Below are 25,863 nucleotides of genomic sequence, written 5' to 3' on the forward strand. Positions count from 1 at the left end.
CCTCCCTCCCGCCGGCGGCGGCGGCGGCACCCCCGCTCCTCCTCCTCCCGCCGCCCCGCCCCGCCGCCATGCTGCCCCCGCCCCTCTCCGCCCGCCCGGCCGGTGCCGCGGGCGCTCATCCCGCCGCGCTCCTCGCTGCCGCGCGGGCGCGGAAGGGAAACCCCGCCGCAATAGTCACCGCGGCGGCGGCTGCTGCTGAGTCACGGCCTGGATTGCATCCCGCTCCTTCACCTCACCCTCCTTCATCTCCTCCTCCTCATCCCCCGCGCCGCCGCCCCCAGCCCGGCTGCCGGCTCCAGCAGCGCGGTGCCGGCGGCGATGCCCGCCCCGCTGCTGGGGGGAGAGGCTGCCCGGCGCTGCCCGGCCCCTCGCCGCTCGCCGCAGACCCGCGCACGCACAGGGGCAGCCGGGCGCTTGAGCCATGATTGCCGCGGCTTTCCTCGTCCTGCTGAGACCCTACAGCATCCAGTACGCCCTCTTCTTGCTCCTGCTGCTGCTGGGGACCATCGCCACGATTTTATTCTTCTGCTGCTGGCACCGCAGGCTGCAGAAAGGGAGGCATCCCATCAAATCCGTCTTTTCGGGTCGCTCAAGGAGCCGAGGTAAGAGACGCTGCTGGTACCCGAGAGTGGGGGGGAGGGTAGTGCGGTGTGTGTGCCCCGGGCCCACCGTATCCTATCCCATTCCATCCCGCGGTTTCTGCCGGGGGAGGGCCGCTCTGCCTCGGGTTAGCCGGGCAAAGGCTGCAAAGAAAACCAAAGCCGAGCCCAGGACTGCGGCAGCCTTGTCTCCACCCATCCCTTAGCGAAACCTGGGCCAGAGGGAGGGAAGCGAAGGGCTGGGAACCCCTCCAGGCCTCCGCGGGCTCTCAAGTGCAGCAGAACTTTATGCTCAACTTCTTCCCGATGAATTAAATATAAATGCCGGGCGGAGCTGCCGGCTGCGCCGGGAGAGCCAGACCCCGTCCAAGGATATGCGCCAAAGAGCGAGCTATTAGGCAGAACCGTTAGCCAGAGCGAAATTCGTGGTGGAGCTGGTGGAGCCTGTGTGTCTTTCTGCTTCTCTTCCAGATGCTGTCATGAGAACTCATCACTTTCGCTCTGAGGTAATTTATTTAGCACGCAATTTCAAGGTCAGAAGTTGTTCTCTTTACCTGAGTACATGTTGTCGTGTTCTTTTGTTAATGAAATCACGTAGCACACTTTTCATTTTGCATGAAAGACACGATGTCCTCCGTCATTTCTTGTTTATTTTTCCCCATGCGAAGTGGGAGCTCTTCCTTCACATTACCTTAACCGGCCTGCTGATTCCTGTCATTTCCAAAGCAATTGGCTACTTCAGGAAGAGCTATGCCTGCTGTGTGTGCCAGACCTCCCTCTGTCCAAAAAGCAACCCTGAGCCCAGTTACTGCCTGCACTGTAAACGTGTGCAGCGCTGGTGGGTTTTGCCTGCAGGGCTTCCCCTGGCTTGCTTTGCCTCCAGCCCTCACCTGCGCCTCACTCCCTGTCAGGGAAGTTGCCTGCCTGGCTTGGACGCTGCCGCGGGCGATCCCGGAAGGATCCAGACTACAAGCCTGCTCAGCAGGCACCTCATTTCATGACTCTGTGTTCATAGCTCAGAGGAATCAGAACTCTTAGATGACAGTGCTAACAGCATAAGGTGAAACCCGGTCACTTCCTAGGGATTCCGAATGAGGAGATAATTGCTGGGAAGGTATGGAAAATAATGTTTGGTTTAGCATCTACTTTGTTTCCATGCTGCCTTGTAGAGCTCCTGTCTAGATATTTCTCTTGCCTGGTTTCCTGCTATTGATTTAAGGCGTATCTTCATGGTATTGCCTGTTATTCTGGAAGCCTTGAGACAGAGTTGTGCACTGAAATGAGCTCTTGGGTTAGATTATTGGCATTCTTCCTTACCCGCTTGTGGATGAGAAAATTACCCAATTATGAGCAATGTTTTCAGAGGTAGTGTGCATGCAATACATTTTTGCAACATGGTTCATATTGGCAATTTGCTTTAAACTGCTTACTATTCTGAAATTTGTATGCACTATCGCCAAAAGAAGATGATCTAGGGAGCATCCTATCTTTAACTCATGAAGTCTGTTTTTGTTACTGGCTGAACAGTGCTGCACTAAAGCCGACAAACCAACCTGTCCCTTTGGAAGTCAAAAGATTTTTTTCATTATGTATTTCCTCCAATATGAAATACTTGGTTTCCACATAAAGTTCTCTTACTCTTGAGACTAGATAGAGGTAAAGTTTAATTTGTTATGCCCTTTTAAAATCTATGTTGTCCTGTATGGTGAATCTTAAAAGGGAAGTTTGCAAATTAACTAGTTTATTTTTATTAATTCAGCATGTGGTTATTTGCGTATCACCCAGCTGGAAATAGACAAATTTAAAATATTTCATAGAAGTTTCCATTTACTGCAATGTGCTGGAATAAACCAGTAAGAACTGTTATATTCTTTCATAGTTTTCTAAATTTTGTTTAGATAGGTTAACACCAGTGCTAATAGTCTAAAGTGCCCTTTTAAGTAAGTGATGTGGAGCTGATTTCCCCTTCGCTCTCTGATAATAGACTTTCAATTCTTAAGAGAAAATGATGACTCAATTTCCAGTTCTTTTTCAAGCAAAACCTTATTTTAACCAATCTAACTGAATTGATCAATAACAAATTGCAGGCATACTCCCATGAAAATATTGGCAGCATTATCTGAAACAGAATTAGACATTCTCATTCTATATCAGCACAAAACATTATGCGCTTCCAATAAGATGTTCATGAAAGCAAAGCATATAGGCTTTGCATAATCCCCATCTCCTTCCCCCCCATGAACATAGCATCTCAACTTCAAGTTTTATAGCTTCCACTATGCTCAGTTGTTTGTTGGGTGCAGTGATAAGTGGCGTTTCTTAATGATAATAAAAGATAATGAAAATAGGTTCATGGTAAATAGGAGTGGGTTGGCATTCATCTCCTGAGAGCCGGGTTCAAATCCAACTTCGATCACACGTGAACATGCAGGTGGTCTAGAGGCAGTGCACAGAGAATTATAGTTGCCCTATCTACAGAGCGATTGGCAATTCCTGCATGATTGGCTGCCTGCCAGGAAAGCCTTATATTTGGAAAAATAGATGTGTAGCAAATTTATGTTGAGATTCTTTGCCAGAGCTACAGCTCTCATGGTGCATGCCTACATTGTCTTTGTCTATATGCAGTGAGGACTATTTAATCGTTTCCTTTAGTACTGAACCCCACATTAAAAAATAAGACCCCATACTATGGAAGGGAAAATACTTAAATGCGTTTGAAGATGTATTTATGATCCTTTTCAGCTCTCCTGTTCTGAAATTTATATGCCACCAGTGAATTGAATCCACAATTCCATTTTTGAGGGTCTTGATTTTGAATGTCTCTGCAAAACATCTCATTATTATACAGCAAAAGTCTATGCAGATATTCCTTATTACAGAATGAACTTAAACACTCGACCCCCTGCCTCAAAAGGAGGTAAATTTGTGTGAATCGTTATGAATATAAAGTAGGTTAAACTCTATCTTTGTTAGAGGAGCTTCATAACAGAAAAATGTACCAGCAGGAAGATGTGAGAGTTTCCTGAGGTAGTACAGCAGCCTCTTCACCTCCCCACTAATATTTATTTACTACCATCTGAAATTTGTTAGGCCTATTCTTTAATATATTTTTTTATTGCGGTCCTTTAAGTTCATTAGGACTATAACTGCTCTTAAGATCTCTCCATGCTCCAGGTACTATAGATACTCCATGAAGTCACATAGGAATCACACCCAGAATAGTTAATGTTTCTAATCCAAGGGAGACCTAGATATGCCATGGCTGTAAAAAGAAAACAAGTAAATTTCCAACGGCAATATTCATTGCTTACATGACAAATCAGACTTTGATGTAGCTGTTTGCAGTAGTCTCTCTTTATTTTGAGAATCAGTTGTAGAATGAAATGTCTGTGCTCGCTGAAAACCATGCCAAAATAACAGTATAACTTGGTGAGAGTTTTATCAAAATAGGGACTATGATCCATTGTTGGTGGTATTATTATTGTTATTGTTAATTATTTTTCCTTTTATATTCAAAAATGTGAATGTTATCAGTGATTCACTGACTTCTCATGCTCGCTGCAGAGTTTGTTTTTTCATGAAGTATAGGAATTTTCTCTGAGTACTTTGGGGTTTGATGTATTTCAGTGTTTAGCATCTTACACTTTACAAAGAGGTCAATGTCTTCTGTCCCTTACAATTTAAAGGCATTGCTTAATGTGTTTGTGTTGCCACTTCTTTCTGAATTAGTTTTCCTTGTTGTTGAAGACTCTGCAGTCATGGGATTATGTGAGATTTTTACCTTTCAATTAAAAAGGAAGTAAGCTTCTAGCCCTTAGGCTAGAAGGAATTAATCCAAATGGTATAATTCTTAAAATCTTTGGATTAGGGATAAGAACTGTTGAAAAGGAAGGTTCTCATTTAGGGTCTTGAAATGGTTGGTTTTATGAGATTGTGAAGGGATAGTTGATGATTTTCATGCTATTGGGAAAAATCACCAGATTTATACATCTTTAGCCTGACTTTTTCCTCTGAGCATTTCAGTTTTCCTTTATCTTACCTTTTAAATTAGAAATACTGTGATCTCAGGAACTGAAGGTAGTGGTGTCAGTGGGTGGTCATGAGCCGTATGGTATCTTTTTGTATATTTTGGGCAAGTTTCCTGTGAATGTTTCCACTGAGACCTACAGGTATAAACCTACTAGGAAGCAAATCCATAGAAGTTTTAAAGTCCATTGTAAATCCCGACTTCATATAACCCAGGTGCATGTCTGGTGGGACTAGACACACCAGTAAGGCAAACAGGAGCTGACACTTTATGGAAAGACTCTCTGGGAGGGCTGGCAGCTTGTATTAACCACAGCTGTAGCAAAGGAATAACATTTCGTCATTTCAGTTTTGCAGACCCCATATTTTACTCTAAGTATACTGAACAGTCACTACTCAGTCTATTGTTTTGACAAGGCTGGTAGTGAAATAGGTCAGCCAAGACTGATGACAATTTTTAAGAGCAAATGAATTTGCTAAATCATCCATTATGGTACAATGGATGCAAAGCTATCATACACCACTATCTGGTAAATGTATATGTCGACCTTGCCAACAACTGATGCCCAGAAAAAGTGTTCATAAATCTATCCCTAAGCATACCTTTACCATAATCGTCCCCCTTCTGAGGCTGATTGTGAGACAGTTGCCTAAAAATAGGTCTAGATATCTTACAAAACAATAATAAATAGTCTTTGAAGAGTTGCACCATAATTCATCCTGAGCATTGCAGTTATTTATAAACTGCTCCAGATACGTACAGATCCAGTGAAAAGAGAAATCAGCAGACCCTCCAAGCTGAATTCTAGTCTTCTATTTGATTGGAAGGAGTGCATTCAAGGAGCTACAGAAATGTACAGGTCTAGCCAGAAAAATACATTCATTCACCTATTGAAAGGCTGTCTCATTGTCTTTGTGGAGCTGAATCAGCCTGAAAATATTTTACCTTTGTGTTCAACACGCTTTTCCCCCAGGATGTTTAAACTGTTTTTCCATTAGCTGTCTAAGAGTTAAGGAACAGGTTCAAGGGAGAATAAATCGGAGACAAAAATAAGTTGTTTTCTGAGATGTATGAAAGCAGTTATGAACAGGAATTAATGGAGAGCTATAAATACAGTTTACACTGTATAAGGACAAATCCTTCTATCCATTTTTCATAACATGTCCAATAATGTGGCCCAGACAGTACACCACACTGAGCTGTTAGATGACAGACTAGGTACTGAGATTCTGCTTACTGTATGTTGTCTGTCCATCACTGTCAGTCAGCTTTATTCGCTGCAGTGCTGCCTTTAGATAGCTCAGCAAGCATCACTCTATGCTGAGAAACAGCCCGTTTGGCAGTCGTATCACAAAATAGATGGCAATTCCCCAGTTGATGCAGCAAGACCATTTGAGCTGACTCCAGAGGAGTTAATTTGGGTACCTTTACTCTGTTCTGTGGTATAGTGTAGAAATGCCTGATATGTTTGTATAGCCAACTGGTTGCCTGCATCTCTATTTTAGCTTCCCACAGTCTGCAGAGCATTGAAATGCTGAGGGGATCTTCCTGGCTCCATCAATCACCTGATAAAGTACTGACATTGTGTCACAGTCCACATCAGTAGTAAGGCACGGTCTTGATACACTGCATGGTGGGACCTGCATTATAAATGAACACATCCTCAGAGTTCTCTAACAGGATAGGGACAACCACTGCATATAGATCCAGTACATAATAAAAGTTCTTCCTATTTAGTTTCCCATTAATACAGTTATGTCAACAACCTCCTACCTGTCATGTAAGGATTTACACATGCAGGATTCTCAGTAGGTACTATTATCTCTGGAAATGTGTGTTTTAGATGAGGTTTCAGTTTTGGTTGTTGTATGCTGGCTATAGTGCAGCAGCTGCTTGCCAGCCAGCAGAGCCCTGGTTTCAGGGGGTTGCAGGTGGAGCATGGCTTGTCGCCATCCGTTAGCAGCCATGTTATACACATGTACAGAATGAGAACTGCTGGCTCCTGGTTTTGGATGAAACTAACCTCAGGTTGAAACTGTGAATTAAAATAGCTGAGGTCATGCTTGTGGTGGGCACACATATTACCACATCTGCTGCGGAAACTCTTCTTGTACAGACAGAAAGGATCTTGCAGGGATCCATAAATCACATTCAACTCAGAAAAGCTTCACCATCTACACTGATTTCTCAGTTACTGTGGTTAGATTATTAGCGTGACAGATCAGGTTGTGGATGCCCCTTCAGAAACTGCTCAGCTCTTTAGACTGAGGGTATTAAATGAAAGAACAGGGTAGTATGACCCTGGGGGCTGTTTCTGCTCCTGGGCTGTTACATTCATTTGCCTAGGGCATGGAAACATCACCCTCTCTTCCACTCCAGGCTTTTTTAAGGAGAGGCATGTTTTGATGTGCTATGGAAGAACCACAGAGAGCATGTGGAAGTCACCTTGCTGTTTTCGTGCAGGATCCTATTCAGCTGAGCTGGGCAGGTACCCTCCAAAGCTGTGACCTCTCCAGCTGCCCCCTGTGCTCAGCAGCCTGGGAAGGTCTCTGGCTCTAAGGAGGGTGTGCTTGGCCCCCTCCAGCTCCCCTGGGCAAGGACTCAGGACTGTGTGGCAGAGGTGCTTGAGCAGGTCATCAGGCCCACAGCTGATATGGCTGATCTTGACCTAGTGCTAGCAAAGCTGGCTTGGTTTTGGCCTGATTCCCAAAGCTTCTAGCTCTCCTGCAAGCCTGGGTACCTGCTATCTGGGTACTTCTGTCATCAAAAGTGTCTGAGCCCCTGCTGTGCTCCCTTGTGCCCTACTGTCTTGCATCAAGGAGGGTCGGAGGTTTGCTGTTCCTGACTCATCAGTGGGAATGAAACATGAGTTACAGCTCAAGTGTGAAAACACTACATCAGCTATAGAAACTAACTGTGGTTGACATTTGGGCAGAGACAACGTTTCTTGCAAGTTGTGGCAGTGTCCTTATTGCCCCTGTCCACTCAGCTGCTTTAAATCTAGCACTTGGCTTCAGGATGGCAGTGTGAACAGTGCAGACTGGTAGTGAAACATAGTTCTTACAAGACTTAATTTATGATTGTCGAAATTGATAGCAGTAACTATACTGAAATACATAATCACAGCAGACTGAGGTATTGTGTTTATTCTCCTGCTTTGTTCTAGAGAGAACAAAATGATACAACTAGGTCGAGGCACCTGATCTGGTGCCGCTACCTTCCTGCATGTAAAGCGCAGCCGGAGTTGGAAAGTGACTTTGCAGAAACAGCATCCTCTTATACAGCATGATAAACTCGCTGTAGGCATTTACAGTTTTAGTGTGTAGAGCTACTCAGGTGATCTGGTGTGGGTGTCTGCTTCGGGATGAGCCAAACGGGGTCTTCAGGCCTCGCTGAATGTATCCACTAAATCTTTCATTGGCTACAGCAGGAGCTTAGATTAGTTGCTTCTGAAGGAGAGACCCATTTGGATCTGTTGTTGGTGTCTGAATCTAGGTATCTTAATAGATATCTAGATATCTAGATTCTGCCTTAGGTGTCATTTTATTTTTTAAACATATGCCTGTTAAGTCTCTCATCAGTTTTGTATCTGTTTTATGCTTGACAAAGTACAGACCCATCTTCACATGCTGTGGTGGCATAAATTCTATTACCAGTTTATGCTTCAAACAAACACATTGGGCAGAGGAGAGTAATTTATTTGTACCAGATATCAGGCAGCGCCTGCATGGTTTAGCAGTCTGTGCATTTATTTCTTATTCTCCTTCTTACTGTATTTTTAATATTGAAAGTTAATTCCTTATGGCAGATTTTTGATGTATACTGTACACTGCCCTAGCTGAGGAAAAGTGATGAGATGTAAAACAGAGGAAGCAGGGGTGAATAGGGACATGCTTGAGGAGTGTGCTAGTGTATTCTAAATTAAACTTTCCCTTGCAGACCACTGATTAAGCAGGACTCGGATTTATTTTTGTTCTTAAATAATTGTTCAGTTTCTACAGAAGGCTTGCAGTGCCCTGAGGTAATGGTGAAGAAACTGGGACAAGCCATTGCAAAGGCAAGGCAGCTGTGGAGGGCTGCAAGCCGCCTTATCAGAGAATGATAGGACTGCTTGGAGAACAGTTTCTGTGATTTATAGGTTTAGACAGGAAAGAGTATTTAAAGGGTATCTTGAAGCATGACTGGGCATGCTATTTGGCTATTTGCTTACACATCCTCAGATTTTCCCAGTGTTACAGCCTACCTGCTTTGATAGGAAAACTCAAACATATTGTGTAAACCAGCAGTGTAATGCAGCATGGGTTATTAAAAACTGTATTCTAAATTCACATCTAAACCCTAGGTTCACACAAGGGCTCGTATGTATACACTTGCGGGCCCACTTAAGAAGTTGAAAGCAGGTTATTGATGATGTATTTCATGAACTCGGTTGGAAAAGTAATCTTGTGCAGGTTATATAAAAGTCAATTGCTTTTAATCCCTTTGAACATGTGGACTGATCTTGGAAGATGACACATGCCAAATCACAGACTTCAATATCTGAGAAATGGTTCCAGCACTGCTTAGAGTTTAGGTTTTAGAAGATAAGAATAATATCTCCTAAAATAAACATAAGGCATGCAAAGCAGCATCAGTGAAAGCTTGTTAATGAGGGAGTGGAATGAGAAATTGAATGTAAAAATCTTACATTTGATGTTTTAAATCTTGATTCAGATCTTTATAGGAGTAACCCTTAGGTTAGATTAAAAAAAAAAACAAACAAAAACCAGACAAAAAAAACACCAAAAAAACCCAAAACAAGAGAACCACACACACACATAAGGTTGCAGTCTATGTTTTGAGACTTGATAGAATCAGGAAAGAGCAAATGTTGTTGTATCCTTCTTGTACATTTGTGAAGTAATATACTGTATGAGTACAGGTAATCTTCCTGCTAAGACCTAGCTTTAATTAGCAATCTTTACTATTAAAGAGGATGTATAATTAGTTAGAGGACTTAAGTTGAATCCCGGATTTTGGGTTGAACTTGCAGAACTGGCAATTAAATAAATGTTCTGAGGTTTTATTTGCTTCTTTGTAAGCTGAGGATAATTGGGATGGAAGTCACTACACGAGAAGAAGGGAAATAATGCAATCTTGGTCACTTCTCAATTTAGAACTGTTTGTACAATATAGATGCATATATATGTTTATATGTGCAGCAGGAAGGCTCTTAAATTTCTCTCCTTCAGCATGCAGGGGAATTTGATACAATGAAGTTGCTTAATTAAACCTGCCTTTTTAGTTCAAGTAGGTACCTCAGCTATAGGGTTTAATTCTATTTCAGCCTGTCTGCAAAACAGCTGAGAATTCAGCATCTTGAGAATGGTTTTGATACTACACATACTAATGCCTCCAGGCCCTAAGATGTTGCAGGTTGCATATACATTCATGCATTCACAACCCGTGTCAAAAACCTTAAAACCAAGCACTCAAAGTTCGATATCCTATTTGAGCTCCCTTTGGCTTTAGTATTCATTAGTGCACCTGCAAAAGTGCATTTAATCTGTGGGACTCACTCAAGTATCTGTAAAAACTCTGCAAACACAAGAGTTGAGTTCTGCTGTCATTTCTCCAATTGTGCTGAGTTGTGGCTTACTGCTAGCTAGCACTTCTTCTGTGGTTCGCTGAAGTTCTGCCAAGAGTGTAAACTGGGCTGAAGTCCAGTCCACTGGAGTTAATGCAAAGATTTCTGTTGACTTCAGCTGGACATCAGATAATGCACGCTTATTTCTCTTGAAGTTAGTGTTTAGTGGTTCTGAAAACACATACTGGCTGGAAAGGTCGAGTTCCGAGATTAGAATTCTGACACTCAACATATTCTACATAAAATAACACACTGGAAAAAATGAAGAATGAATATGGTTCCTTACCAAGCATAAAAATAATAGATAATGTATGATGAAGGCAGTAGGGGTAATAGAAACTAGAATAGAAAAGGAAAGGATCTGGTGAAATAATACAATTGTATACTGAAAGAATGGAGGAGTCAAAGACTTAGGTCACTAATAAGCAATAATGCACACATGGGATAGGAATGATGTATTCATATGGTGCTACTAAAGTATCAGACAAAAAAAAAAAAGGAAGAAACACAGAAAAACTAAATGAAAGAAAAAGGTTCAACATATTATCCGAAATGTCCTCATCTGTAAATGACAGACAAGTTTTTTAGGAAGTTTCAAAATTCTTGTTATTATATTAATGAATGGGCTAGGAATGGGAATAGGCAAAAACATAACGAGGATTGCAGATCATGACATACTTGATTATCAAATACCAGACCATAGTGAAGAAATTCTGAAGAATGGGGCAAATGAACACACATGATGTTCATAAGTGCAAGGCTGGGTATGTTACAGAGAAAAGTTGTTTCTCCACTTTATTAATATTTAAGTTTCTGGTCTCCAGAAAGGGCCTTTTGAATTACTTTTGACAATTCGGTGAAGACATCTTTCAGATGTATAGTCTGATCAGAAAAAAAGATGGGATGGATGATATTTAAACAAGAAAAAACATGCTATACTATTATATAAATGAGCAGTACACATTTATAAGAGCACTGTGCTGAATTATGGGGATCCAGTGAGAGTGATGTCTGAATAAGGACAAAAAAAGAGATACTGGAAGAGACTGGAATTGTTTCCTGTAGGAGGAAAATAAGAGGAAATCTGATGATAAAATATGTATGGAATGATGAATACTGTATTGAAGGCAGATCAAAACCTAGTCATCATGGGTCTGATACATCCTATCTTATTTTGAATACTTACAGTATAGATGTCTACAAGTGAAGTAATCGGCTTGGGCCCTCTTTATGGCCAGTGGGGAGAAATAGGTGCCATTCCTCTGACCTGCTGACTTCAGTGGCTTGAAAGGGAACCCAGGGAGGGGAGGTCTGCTGAGCTTCCGTCAGAGCGCTTCCACGCTGTGTTTCTATACACAAGAAATCAGTCACTGAATCAGAGGTGTGAAGTTCAAACTTGGCTGGATAAGAAGGTATTTTCTTACAAGACCCCTTACTGTGGAATTAATTTTATACAACCAGTTGGTTGTGCGCTCTGGCACGCAGCATCCAGGCTTTGCAAAATTCACTGTTGGTTTGTGTGTAAGGATAAACACAAAGGGTCCAATTCCAGGAAAAAAAAACCCAGTAAAACCTTTCAGAGAAGACTTAAAAGGATGAATTTAATCTAAAAGAGGATGATCTCCCCAGCCTCCTTCCACAGACAGAAAACCTCCCTTGAGAGAGGTGAACTAGGCTTTGGCCCTGATCCAGCCTCCAGAGAACCTCTCTATTTCTGCTGACTGTAGAGTATGACTAGGAAGATCAGTCTTTGCGGATTCAAACAGACTCTAACTGGAAGGATGCACATGAATGCTTTGGGAGAGAAGGTAATCCCAGGTTCAATTCACCTCTCATCTTCCTCTGTGGTATCTAAAACTGGTCCTGGTGGTCATCTGAGTTGTTTCTTTAAGGAAGAATACTTTGTAGTGTAAATATTTGTGCAGTTATTTTAGTATTTCAAAGACAGATTGTCTAAAAATATGTATTTGAAGTCTTGTTTGGTTTGCCTTGTTTCAGAATTTTACAGGCATAAAAATGAGTCAGAAAGTACGGTCTAGGAATGAGCAACTCCCTCTCAGTGCAAAGAACAAGAAAAGGTTTGTCACTGTCCAGTGACACAGCATTCACATGATACTGGAAACTACAAATTGCTTAACAGTGTTAGAGCAACCGCGTTGTGTTGCCTGTGTGATTTAAAAATCTCTAGTGTTTTCTCAGTGATTTGGTCTCAGGCAGTGTACTGTGCCTCCCTGAGTAGTTTGTAGTACTTTTCTGCTCTTCTCTGAGCACTGACTTAACCTCTAAAATAGTGCTGTCTTTGCCAAATAGATACTTGTGTAATTTTCCCTTTTTAAAAAATTTTGATTGCTGTATTAATCTGGTAAGTTTTCAATTTTGGGTTCAAATGAAGGATAAATAACACAGCTGACACAAGAAGCATCTGTTCATTTCACTGTTGAGAAGGCATTGCTAGTCATTCTAGTTTTGCATTGAGTGCAGGAGTAGCATCTCCCATACGTTGCATCACTTTTGTCTCTGGTCTTCATGATTGATTACCAAATTGTGACATTTTCCAGATCTGTGTTTTTGCTCTGGCAAAGTCTCTCTGCAGGAATGAGTAAGCGTTTTGGGTTTTGGTCTGAGGACTCTGCCCTTGTGAGATTATCTTTGTTGATATGGAATTAATTTTCCACCTGAAATCATGATCCTCTGCCTTTATTGCATTATAATCCTCCCCAGAGCAACCATTTGTGATACTGTGGGCAGATTATGACTTCAACTGAAGAATAAGCTTCAGCAAACAGAAGCAGATGAGCTCTTAAAGAGATAAAGATCCCATTTTCTTGCTACTAATAAACAGCAAAAGCAAAAAAATATATAAAATACAAAGGAGAAGCACTGTATATATAAACAGACTTTTCTGGAAGTTGTGACATTTTCATATTGAAACATAATACTCAATCAGTAAACTTTCAAGTATTTTGAGATACTTCAAGTGAGATAGACCCACATACTTAAATCCCTATTTGGGATGCATTTCTAAGCACTTTTAGAGCTGCTTAGCTTCTACCAAATTCTTCTGTTACATAAACATACTTTCCCAAAGAGTTTTATCCAGCTAATGGGGATGGGAGTATGGTGAGGGAGCAGCTGCAGCACAGGGTATATAACCAGGCTTCAGCCAGTAGCCATCATCAGTAAATGAATCGTAATGCATTTAATGTGTAGAAATCACTTATGAATTCAGAACTTGGAATAGATTTATTGGGTATTTTGGTCCCCTAAGGAATATTTTCTTTTCCTGTGGAATAATCCCCGATGCATGCTAATATTTTTTTGTGAAAGAAAATTTCCACAAGAAGTAAGCTCTGTAATAGCAGGCTCTCCGTGTTGTATTTTTCCCCTGTCACACTGAATAGCCTAGTATCATGTTGAATGATATGTTGTAAGTATGTGTTAGGATTTCACAGTGTAGAATGTGGCAATAAGTTTTCCCATTGCAATAGTGTGGCAGAGTATGTGTCTCACAGATTTACATCTTTCAATGTTTAGAGGTCTTCCTAAACCTGCGCAGGTCTGCTGGCTTCAGTGGCTTCCGCTATGCTGCTTGCGTTAGCTGATATGGAGATGGTCCTGCTTCCATTAAGATACAGGGAGTCGAAGTCTGGCCATACCTGTAGTCTGAATGACTATTGCTTCAGAAGAATAGGAGGGATCATAAAAAAGGGTTCAGGAAATTTTGGCTGTATTTTTCCATCCTATATATTTCGTAGCCATGATGCACCACATACATGAACCCCCCCCGATGGACTAAAGCAGAGTTGGGCTCTGTTCCTGTCCCTCCTGTCCAGTATTCAGGAGTAGAAGGTTGCTGCCTGGAACTTACTTCACCTTGGCACTTCAATCTTTTCACATCGCCTGTTGCATGCGAATGTATATCTGTAGCAATTATTAGCATGTGTACGTAAATATATGTTTGTGTGTTTTGGCTATTTAGGAGTATGTTTACTTACTGGAGCACACCTTTAAATAATGAAAATAGCTGCCTGTCTCTCTGGCTGCCTAGAACAGACTGCATGCTCTTCCCTTGCAGTCTCATGAACATTAGAGGAGTAAATCCAGTTTGCACAGAGCCATATATCTGACTTTTGATTGCTTTAATTTACCAGTGTAACAACATTTTAGCATAACTTTTTGGTGCTGATTTCCTGATTAAAACAAAACAAAAAGGCAAAACAAAACACAAAAACCAAAAGCTAAGAGAAGGGTGAAAAAAGAACCGCAGGTTTATATGGAAATGTATTGCTCCCACTAGTTTTCAGCTGGCAGGAACTCAGGGTATTTAGATTCACAGCATACATTTCTGCAGTTTTAGGTAAAATCTCCCCTTGTAGAAGCTTGCTTCTTTATATGGTCCAGCCATTTCTGGGTGCTACATTTGTGGCATAAGAACTTCAGCAGACATATGGCAGCGTTCAAGGCCAAGTTGGACAGAGTCTTGAGCGACGTGGTTTAGTGTGTGGTGACCCTGCCCATGGCAGGGGGGTTGGAACTAGATGATCTTAAGGTCCTTTCCAACCCAAACTATTCTATGATTCTGTGAGTTTACTAGAAAAATAAAAGAAGGTAGAAAATAAGGAATTGTTGCATCTATTCTTGCTTTTGAAAGGGAATATAGTCCTTAAACTGCAGAGTGTCATGAAGGACATAGATTTGGCTCACTTATTGTGAAAGCTGATGTGACTAAGTGAATTAAGCTCTTATTTACAGCCTGGCCAAATTTAATATCAACCAACATTTAATCCAGTACAAATGACGCATGGCAGGCTCGTGCATGTTCGTAAGGGGACTCAGTGAAATGAGAGAATGCTCCTTGTAAATGCTCTGCAGGTAGCAATAGCGGGCTAGCATTATACGTGTTGCCATTAAAGGAATTAAATTCTGTAAGGCTATGAGACATTCTGGATGATGAGATTTTCACAGCAAGCCTCTAAAAAGCATTTGTGAAGGGCATCTTTTCCTGAGTTTATTAATTTGGCCAAATATACATGTATATCTCAGATGGCAGCAAAAGGCAGCATTCTGTCTTAATTATTTATTCCAAATGGTAAAGTCTTCCCTCACATCTAGCAGCATCAGAACTCTTAACAAGCACGGTTAGTCATCAGTAAATACGACAATTGCCAGCTACCAATTTTTCTTCATTTTCATTCTCAGGAAAAAATGCACCTTTTCAGCTCATGCTCCCTAAAACAATTTCTCTTGAGGCCAAGAATTAACCTGGAAAATTTTAATTATAAATTTTAAATTAGAACTGTTTAGTTATAAATAACTAAAAGCATGAGCTTATAAAGCAAAGCAACAGGAGTTACTCCTACTAGTTGTGTCAATAACATATAATTGAGAAATATAAACCAAATGTGGTCTTAACAGCACTTGGCAACAGCTCTTTGCAGTTTGTATAGATAGTATATTAATTTAAGATGAGCATGCTTGTACCTCAAGTTGTTGTTAAGATCCTGTATGATTTTTCTGTTGTTACACAGCTCCATTCTGGGAGATGTCAAACACGATGATTGCTTTTTCTGTTACAGGGCTTTAGATCAAGTCCTCGTCATGCTAGAAGACGTGTAGCACCACGCCTTGAGGAAACACAACCCATAGTGGAAGCTCACCACCTAAGTGAGCAGGAAACTTCTGTAAGAAAAAGAAAAATCAAGAAAAGCAGCCGAGTTCAACCAGAATTTTATCATTCTGTCCAAGTTACCCCGACTCGAAAACCTGTAAGTATTCTACCTTGAGGGATAAACAGCACTCAGTGTATTATAGAGGCATGTAATATAATTCTAATATTTTGGCCATCCATATTCTCTTCCTCAATTTAAAAACCTTTTCAGTTCTAATGTTGAGTGAATCTATATATAAATTTGTTAGACTGTATTTAATGCTGATGCATAACTCTAAAAATAATCTAGTTCTGAAGAAGGGGTTTTGAATTTTGATTTCTGTCTAATATTCAGTCTTTATTCAATATTCCTATAAGATACTTAATCTGATAGTCTTATAGGGATGTGACTTAACAGGTTTTTGTAGTACATGTGCATGTTATTGAAATTCCTCACTCAGATTTAACAGAGATTCTATGTACTGAACCAAGTTGATATTAAAACTCATTACTAGATACAATTTTGAGGTCTTTTCTACTTTATACAGTATTTATGATCTTTCTGCTTAACAAAGCTTGTATCAAGTCTCATCATTCTTTGCTCCTCAGCTTGACCTACACATAGTTCTTTTAATATTGATAACCTACTTTTAGTAAGGAAATACGACAATTCACTGAAACACTTAGTTCATAATGTAAATGTGTGTAAGGATCCTTCCTGCAGATACACTGCATTTCTCCTTTTAGAGAGCTCATTGTTTTGATACATTTGCTGACTAACCTATCTGTACCAATGTTAAAGGGATTGAACTACTTCTATTAAGCCAGTATTAATAAAAACATAACTACTGAGCATACCCTAAAAAAGACTATCTTGAGGTTGCTCCAACCTGACTGAACCTTCCTAGATTTGTGTCAGTTGAGCACCAAGAATTATCAGTGAGCGCTGAAGCTGGTTTGAGAAGGAGCATTTGCTGATGGAAATACGTTGCCTGAGAGAGCAAGAAAATTGTGCAAAGACAGAGCTGCCAACAACTGCCAGAATTTTTACCTTTCAGCGGATACATTTTGCTTGTCTGCTTTCACTTCACTACTTGGCAATTTCCTCTGTTCTCTCATGCTTCTACTTATTTTTTTATTTTACTGGGGTGCTGTTTACATGGTTTAATTTCATCTGGTGGATTTGTCTTCTGCTCTTTTTTAAAGGATCTGCTCTTCCTTTCTTATCAACCATCTCTCTTTCACTCCCATCCTATCTTGCACTCTTAGACTACTTTGTCTATTATTCTTACTAGGTCTCTTTTCACCAGGCTCTCTGCTATTCATTACTTGCTTCTGGTTCTTTCTCTGCTTTGTTGTCCTTCCTTCATCTCTTCCATCATTTCATCTATTACTTTCTATCCCATTCCTGTTTTTTGGATTCCCTTTTTTGTTTGATTGTTCTTAATTTTTTCCATGGTAGGCCTATGCTGTAGGTAAGCCTGCCTGTGATTGCTGAGGCTATTACCAACTGCCACTGTTTACCAACATGGGAAAAGGAGCATCAGTGGTGCTGAGCTGAAGAGCTAAACCTGTGGAAACTGTGTAAACAGCAAAACAGGCTTTGAAGAATGGATTAGTGAAGCTTAAGAAAGCCCTGCTTTTCCCCCAAGTCAGTAACATGTCAGGGACTTCAGGACCAGCAAAGAAAAAAATGTATAAGAGTAGAAAATGTGCAGTGTTACTATGTAACTTCACTTTCCTATCATTTCATGGGTCTGTGCTGTGTCTGACAAGACCTACCACTGAAACAATAATAAATCCCAGATTTAGAGAAAACTTGTCTCAGTGCTGTCACCATTATGTCACTGTCTTTTGGCAGTATATCTCTTATGCAACCAGATATAGTTCTTTTGATAGCCTTTTGTTCTACAGCCTCAATGAACTCAACTTCATTTCCACAAAAAAGAATAAATCATTATCTGTCTTAGACTACAATCCAGAAAACGTAAGTCACCAATTTTATTTCTCATGGACATTGCAAGTTATTCTGAATATATTATTAATGCCATGGTGACAGGGTGAATAAGGTTCATGCCATGACAAATTACTGCAGCTTTGTGAAGTTCCACACAGTCACTGTGTCATCCATCCCGCAGCTTGTAGCAGCTTCATTCCATGTAGTCTCAATGTCTCGAAGATGAGAGACTTTTGGCCTTTATCATTGTACAGTTTTACATCATTCAGTGCCAGAAATGCTCGTTAAGCTGCATAATTTCTTTCCATTATTTTTTCCTGTTATTCCTAGCTCTGCCCACTTGAACCACTTTAAATAAATCATCTGTTGTCTTGATGTTTACGCTATGGAAATATCTGTAGGCAGCTATGGCCATATCCTGCTTAGTCATCACTTGAAAAAAATATGTATCATGTCTGCTAACTAGGAGACTTAATTTCTCCTCATAAAACAGTTCTCCCTCTGATCATTCTTGTTGCTTTTTTTCCTACTTGTGCTTCTTTGTCCCTATTTTCTGACAAGAGAGAATGGTATTTCCAAAGTAACTATAAACCAGCCTTATGGAAAGGATTTCTTTGCTCCAGGAAATTTTTGAGAAATCGGTCTGAAAATACATTAGCCTGTTTTGTTACTGTACAAGATACATACTCAAAGACTTTTCAGATATTTCATTAGAAGTCTTAATGGATGTCTAGATGCTAGGCTAATATTATTCCTGCTAATATAGATTATTTGTATTTGGCTGGTTTTGTTGTGTCTAAATCCTGTTTTGCAGTTTCCTAGCCATGGCTATAATTATCTGAATTTGCTTGGATTATTTCTCGCTTCCTGCATAGCAACCTGAGATCTTTCCAGTATTGTCCGTGATCTTGTCAGATCTAAATTAGGTGCAATTGTGTGTATTGGAGTAATCCTGCTGAAGACAATAATTGCTCCGCTTGAAAATCTACATGAGCAGATATTTGCAGAAATAGAACATCAGTTTCCTCTGAAAATTTCATTATTGTTTTACACCTTCCAGGTCATAAATGAAGACATTAAATACATTTTGTCCTAATACTGATCCTTACCAGAGTGAATGGCAATTTTCACCTTATTTTATTCACCTTCCTGCAGTGCAACATCAACATAATGGTGTGTAGCTTATCCCTTTTATGGCATATAGTTATATCTTGCACTCTCTAGGTCACCTTCTCATTGGTGGCTGTATTATTTGTACTGACATTCTCTAAAGGTGACAGTTTTACATCAGCTTCACTCTGAGGAGAGTACAGAAGCGTGCTTTGAATTTTTGAACACACTGGAGAACTCTTGAGGAGAAACAGAACTGTGTTCTTTGAATCAACATGACTTCATGCAAGTCAAAGGAGCGTCACATACCATTCCTTTCAGCAATCAGGTAGCTGATTCTGTATGGGTAGTTAAATTTTCCAAAGGTGTGAAAGATGTGCAAAAGTCTCCTAGTGTGAGCTTGCTGCTGTCTAGCAATACTTGTCCGGGGCAAATTTTAAACTGGCGGATTTATTTACAAGCATTTTGCAGTTATTATCTGTATTTTAAATAGTGGTCTGCTTTGAAGCAAAACTATAAAACTTTGCATGTTATTAATAGGTTTCTTTCCTGTGCTGGCCTGGAACTGAGAGATGGCATTTAGTTTGTGTAAACGTATCTGTCTCCTGAGCTGTGGGGTCAATCAGACATACAGTTCTGCCAGATTCTAATCTCACCTACATGTCTAAATACATAGGTGAAAAGAGATGCTGTCAGAGCAGTGTCTTTTGACATCTCAATTGTTAACCACTTTGAAGGGCTCCTAAATTGCCTGAATCATGTAGCCACCAAGAATTATTTAAGATCATGAGTTGCAGTACCAGAATTTGCACTTGGGTTTGTCTTAACAGCATCACGACATGCGGCAGATGAGACTACAGAGACTGAGGCATAAATATACCCGGTTCCTTCACTTTGCAATGTGAAATCCCTGTTTCTACTCAGAAGCCTTGTACTTCGCACATCCAAATTTACCGGTCTATTTTGCCCCAGCACTGTAGCGACAGCATATTTTGAGTTGATTATGTACTGAGTAGTGTAAAAAAGAAAAAATGCATCTCTGAAGTAATCTACAAAGAATAAACTGATGACAAATAGCGATTTCAGAAGCGCTGCTGTTTGTAGGTATCCCTCCATGTCTCCTAATGAACCTGTTCATAATTATTTAAAGACTGCCCTTTGCTGAAGCAGTGTAGCTCCTTAGGGGTGGGTGCAGCATTGCTACCAGTCACTACAAGGGAACAGAGAGGGAGGCCAGATGTCTGGGAGGACACATGTAAAAAATCTACTCATGTAAGCTGCTTTGCTTGGCTCCACTGAGACCACTGCCATGTCTGAAATGGAGCTTGCACTGTAAAGACTCTGATGATGCAAGCTTGAAAGCAAAGTTTATCAGTTTCTAATGCATGTAAAACCATAAGCTGTCCCATCCATGGGTCTTGTTCAGCTATCCTAGTTTTTGCTTTTGTGTGTTTAAGCCTTAAAACTAATGAGAAAAATGGTACAACAGTTCTGCAAGAAAAACATTTAGTAGGTTTTCTTTAAACATCTGATACCAAATCATTTATAGGAGTCTGGGTATTAGCTGACACTTAGCTTACTAGAGATAAAATTGTTCATATAGATGAAGTTGTTGTAGAGAGCTTTTCCGGACATTTTAGTATATCTCCTTAAATAATTGCAATTTCATTTTCTTAATTTCCATTTCTTCTTAGTCTGATGTTATTTACTAGTTTTCCAACACCGTGATGTACTTTACGTGGTATTTGAAGGACCCAATACAGGTGACATACAAAACCTAGTTATTAACCTGCACAAGACTTGGTTAATTCCAACTATTAGCTATTTATTCCTGTCCTGGGTTCAGCATTCATAGCTTCCTTCTTTTGAGACACCTGCTTGTGTTGATTAGTCTCCCATGAATTGCATTTAGAAGCAAATATTGCAAAATATTATCATATCATTTTTTGCCTTCAGCATCTTTATGACCATTATATTAATGTTCTCAAAACGTGTGACGAAGCTGTGAGCTACTGTATGCTTATGTGCATATACACAGGCATCCTCTCTCCGGGTAGTTTGAGCACAGCCATGATGAAGAAAAGCAGGGAACACATGAATGAATATAATAAAGGGAAACAAGGACTGCAGGTTTTCCTTCAAGACTGTTGTGGTTTAACCTGGCAGGCAGCTAAACACCAAACTCACTCCCTCTCCCCCCGCCCCAGCGGGATGGGGTAGAGAATCAGAAAAAGGGTAAAACTCATCGGTTGAGATAAAGACAGTTTAATAGGACAGCAAAGGAAGAGAAAATAATGATAAAAGAACATACTAAACAAGTGATGCCCAATGCAATTGCTCACCACCCGCTGAGTGATGCCCAGCCTGTCCTTGAGCAGCAGGCCCCCCAGCCAACTCCTCCCAGCTTTACTGTTCAGCGTAACATCTTATGGTATGGAATATCCCCTGAGTCAGCTGGCATCAGCTGTCCTGGCTGTATCCCCTCCCAGCTTCTTGTGCGCCCCCAGCCCACTCACTGGCAGGGCAGCATGAGAAACTGAAAAGTCCTTGACTAAGCGTAAGCCCTGCCCAGCAACAACTAAAACATCAGTGTGTTATCAACAGTATCCTCATTCTAAGTCCAAAACACAGCACTCTACCAGCTACTAGGAAAAAAATTAACTCTATCCCAGCTGAAGCCAGGACGAAGACCTAAAGGATATTGAATGGGCATTTTGAGAAGCTCAAGAGAGTTTATTAGGTGATTGATTTGTAAAGTTTTTAACAAGATTTAAACATCTAGCCATGTTAAACATTTAAAATACCTCAAAGAACCTATTTTAGGCGTGTAGGTTCTTTGCAAATAAATGATAAATCTAGTCATCTTTGAAATAAAGAGAAAGCCTTCAGTGGTCATTAGGTTGGCTTCAAAGGTGCCTCTTCTCTTTCCAAGCATACACACACCTACCAAGAGACTGTTTACATCTCTTTCTCAGACTGTTGTGTGTAATTATTTTTCTTATAGCAAATAACTCCTCCCTGACAAATTCTTCATAAACAGTTTTGCACAAAGACTTCATTTTCCCACTTTTCTGCAAGCTTCTGTGACCTCCTCCCTTGCTGCCTGCTCCCCATTTCCTCCAGGCTTTTTTTCCCTCTCCACCCTGAAGCTCATCTATTGCATTGTACAAATTGCCAGTTTCTTCCACTCTTCCTGCCCAGCTCCTCCCGGGCAGTTTAGGTTTTTAAAGGCATTTCTTAAAGGTGTATTGCCATGAGTTTTACTGCACCGGGGAGATGATGTATTTACAACTTTAAACCTGCTGTTTGTTAAAACATAATGGTAACATGTAAAGAATTAGATATGAAATTTAAAATTATTGTCTTCCCAGTGATTTTTTTTCTATGAAGGAGTCACTACAGCTATTAAGCATAATGCAAAAGAAACAGTTAATTGCAGTAGTGCAAATAATTACTGATGACACATCTATGTAAAAATACATAGAAATAAGCATAGCAGTAACAGGACAAATTCACGTTTAGAGCACCTTAACTGACTACACTGCAAGCTCGTATTTGGAGAGTTAAGGTAATCTGAATTAATTTTCTCCTGTGGTGGCAGATCATGCTTGTTTTGAGTGTATTGACTTAGATTTACATGTGTGTGGTTGAAAATAGCATCACTTCTGTGTTATTTTTCTATACACAGTTCCAAAGCATCCTACACCTGCAGGCAAAGTCCTCTAACGTAGCAGGTTTTGTCTTGATAGGTAAGCTGATTCCATATAATTTTCATCTGTATCAATTTTCATTCCCAGGGGAAATGCTTATTTACTGAAAATGGGATGAGAGCTAAAACCAGCCTGGCTCTGTTTGATCTGAAGTGTTGAAAGAGGGTCAAAGTGCACCCTTGGTCCTTGGAGCTGAAGCTAACCTGCTACTAAATTAGAAGTGAATGAGGAAAAGTATTCCTCAACTGTTGTATCAAAGAAATAGAGCTGTAAAGCCTTGGCTTGAAAAATGCCTAATAGGTTTTTTTCCACTGCTATTTTGGCATGATTTGTATTAACTGGGATTTTGTGCTCATTGTAAAACAATATTACCTGTGTGCAGTGCAGCGTCGCTGGGAAATTATTTGTAACTGTTCAGAATTTTTCTTTTTTAAATCCTAGTGTCCCTTCTTAGGAAGTAATAACATCAAACCTAAGCTGCTAAACTGTGCCAGCATGAAAAAATATTTTATGTAAGTGATCATAAATAGTAAGTTCTGTATGGTAGCTGAAGGCAGGGTAAAAACAAATATTAATCAGCTCTGATTTTGTTACAGTGGTGGTGTTCGCACAACTTAAAATGACCTAATTGTCTCACAGATGCACAGTAATTATAGAATCTAAATGCAGATGTTTCCTTTTCCTTCACTGCCACAGGAGTCACTCTTCAGAGTTGTATTGTGTCACATCCTACTGTGGCACATAAACAGTACATCTTTATATAGCAAGGGACTCCCTTATCCATTTGTATTTATATCTAATGCTACACATGGGTATTATGTTAAAAGAATAGTTTGGCAAAGGCAAGTATTCAAATGTAAGGAAGCTCTGGAATTGAAGTTACACGTGCAGCTTTAATTCAGTTGATTATGCATATGCACTGTCGTGTAGATTTTAACTGTATGGTGGCGTACGGGTTTTTCACAGGATGTACTCTGTATTCATGGTAGGATGGAAGTGCTCTTAGGATGACTCTTATGTGTAGGAGTTCTGCTGCAGAAGTTGTAAAGCGTGTAAATGAATAAAACAGGAGATTGCAGGGAGAGGATCTCTTATTTCTTTAAAAAGCAGTGGGTGCTGCCTTGCAGATTGAAGGGTGGGCACAAGGCCGCTGTGAATGTGCTGAACAACTGGCTTAAAACATTTTTGTATTCCAGTTTCTAAGTGCCAGTTGCTAAGCATGTAGTTGGGTTTATAAAAGTTCTCAAGCTGCTACTTACCACTGAGCTCCATGTGTGCTGTGGTCTCAGTATTACTGATATGCAATTCTAATAACTCACAAAAATTGGATCTCTGGCATCTCAATGTGACCTAGGTTACAAAATTGACTTCCTGGTTTCAGTTCACACCCTGTGTAATGGGAAAGATCATTAGTATTTGTGAAGCAATCAGATACTACTATAGTAATGAGCACCACAAACCAGTCTGTGAAATGGTAATTTCTTCTTCACACCAGCATTTGAATAGCATGAAGTAAGTTAAGTTCTGGGGCTGCCCACTGAACACAGGATGACAAAACAAAATACTGAACAACTGTTTATGGAGTGAGCATCACCCAGCGTTTGCACTAAATGAGAGCGAGACACTGGAGATGTAATAGTATACAATCGTATCATTATGATTGCATCATGATGTACAAACAGGCTGAACTAAGGTTGCATGGTGAACCTTGAATCTAGGATTTGGTCATGTTTTAGTGCTTGACTTTGCAACCTTAAGGAAAGTATTTTAACAAGAACTTTGTGTTTAACTTCCTACTGTGTTAAAAAAAAAAGTAAACTTTAAAACAAAGCTCCATTGTGTGGCTCATCAGCAGGTTTTGACACTTGAACTACAACACAGAAAATTCTGCTATTATATTTCAGTGAAAGGCTGACTCTATCTGTATTCCTCCGTATGACTCAGTAACACAGGGAAAGAGATATTCTTTTCTAGAGGAACTCTCAGCTTCAGGAACTTCAGGAACCCTCAGGCTGGAGATGGGGTGAAATTTCCATTTCCTACCAGGCTCCTGAGGGAGATGCGCTTTTTTGTGCTCATTCTTCCCAAGCATGGCTCTATCTGTGCTGTCTCCTCCAGCCTGCTCCTGACCTGCCTCTGCCCCACTGCTGGCTCCTTCACTGCTGCCCAGTCCTCACTTTTCTGGTGACCTTAGCCCTTTTCCTCTTGTTTTGTCAGTCCTTGTATCACTCCTCCCTGTCACAGCCTTGCATAACCCTTCCCAGGCTCACCTGGTCACTTATCCCGTTGCTCTGAGGCACTTGTTCAACCAGTCTCTTTCAATTTTGTGTCTCCCTGTGGCCTGTGGTTGTGTACTCCTTCCTTGGCTCTTGTCTCCTTTCTCAGAGACCTTTTCCTCACACACAGTTCCTACTCTCCCTGCTCATTAGACTACTTCATTCAAAGCTTTTTGCTGAGGCAATACCAGTTTCATGCCAGCATGTCATATCTTTAGCTCTCCCAGCACTGACAGTTACTAGTCCCAGCAGTTACCTTGCAGTCTGTTTCTCCTCTGGTCTTTGTCCAGAGTCTGCTGCTCCCTTGAAAGCTTTTCAGCTGCAGCTCCCAGACTCTGCCGGACTCTGTGTTTGTCCCTCAGGCTGTCAGTCCTGGTGTATTTCTCCAGTCCTTTCCTCCAGTGCACCGGTTCCGGTGTTTGTCCTTTCTGCATTCAGGCTTCTTCCTCTTGCTGCCTAAGCACAGCCCAGCAAGTCACGGAGAGCATAAAAGAAAGTCTCGCGCCTGTCAGGTCTGGTGCCTGACTTCCCCTGCTCTCCATGCCTCTTGTCTGCACTGCCATCAGCCCACAACTACAGCAGGTAACCATCAGACAGAAAGATTAGTTTTGCCTCCGTATCTCCAAGCCGGAAGGATCCTGCTCAGCTCCTCGGTGGGGATGGTAGGTGTCCAGAGAGCGAAGGTAAGAGCCGCAAGGGTGGAATTCATTTGGTCAGTCTGTGGTGGTGGCGTATTGGTCCAGCAGCTGAAAGACCCCGGGGAGTCTTGAGAGGCTTTCTGTAGTGGGTGCCAATCTACAGAGATTTTAGTTCATACATTGGAGACATTTTAATTGATAAATTCAAACTTGTTAAAAAAAAAAATCTGATAAAATCACATTGTTAGTCACCTGGGCCCTAGGAATAGTTAG

At 40.7% G+C, this 25,863-nt stretch overlaps 1 protein-coding gene and 1 long non-coding RNA gene across 3 annotated transcripts in view; one reads left to right on the top strand and one right to left on the bottom strand.

The window, feature by feature from the left end:
- The first annotated feature begins 88 nt into the window (after window positions 1-88).
- DST (dystonin) overlaps window positions 89-25,863 on the top strand; it is a 296,378-nt gene continuing 270,603 nt past the window's right edge. Inside the window, exons 1-3 of one of the 2 annotated variants that reach the window (XM_032920000.1) lie at window positions 89-602; window positions 1,071-1,132; window positions 15,829-16,017. In XM_032920000.1, coding sequence (XP_032775891.1) covers window positions 422-602; window positions 1,071-1,132; window positions 15,829-16,017 — 432 coding nt within the window. In that variant the 5' untranslated portion in view covers window positions 89-421. The remainder of the gene's footprint in view (window positions 603-1,070; window positions 1,133-15,828; window positions 16,018-25,863) is intronic. The other variant, XM_032920005.1, reaches the window with a different exon arrangement.
- Window positions 11,440-25,785, bottom strand: LOC115609339. The gene is made up of 3 exons (XR_003991823.1): window positions 25,209-25,785; window positions 15,734-15,931; window positions 11,440-11,601 (listed from the first exon to the last, which is right to left on the bottom strand). It is a non-coding gene; the product is annotated as an uncharacterized LOC115609339 (long non-coding RNA).

The sequence above is a fragment of the Strigops habroptila genome, chromosome 6 (assembly GCF_004027225.2).
Source record: "Strigops habroptila isolate Jane chromosome 6, bStrHab1.2.pri, whole genome shotgun sequence".
Lineage (NCBI taxonomy): Eukaryota > Metazoa > Chordata > Aves > Psittaciformes > Psittacidae > Strigops > Strigops habroptila.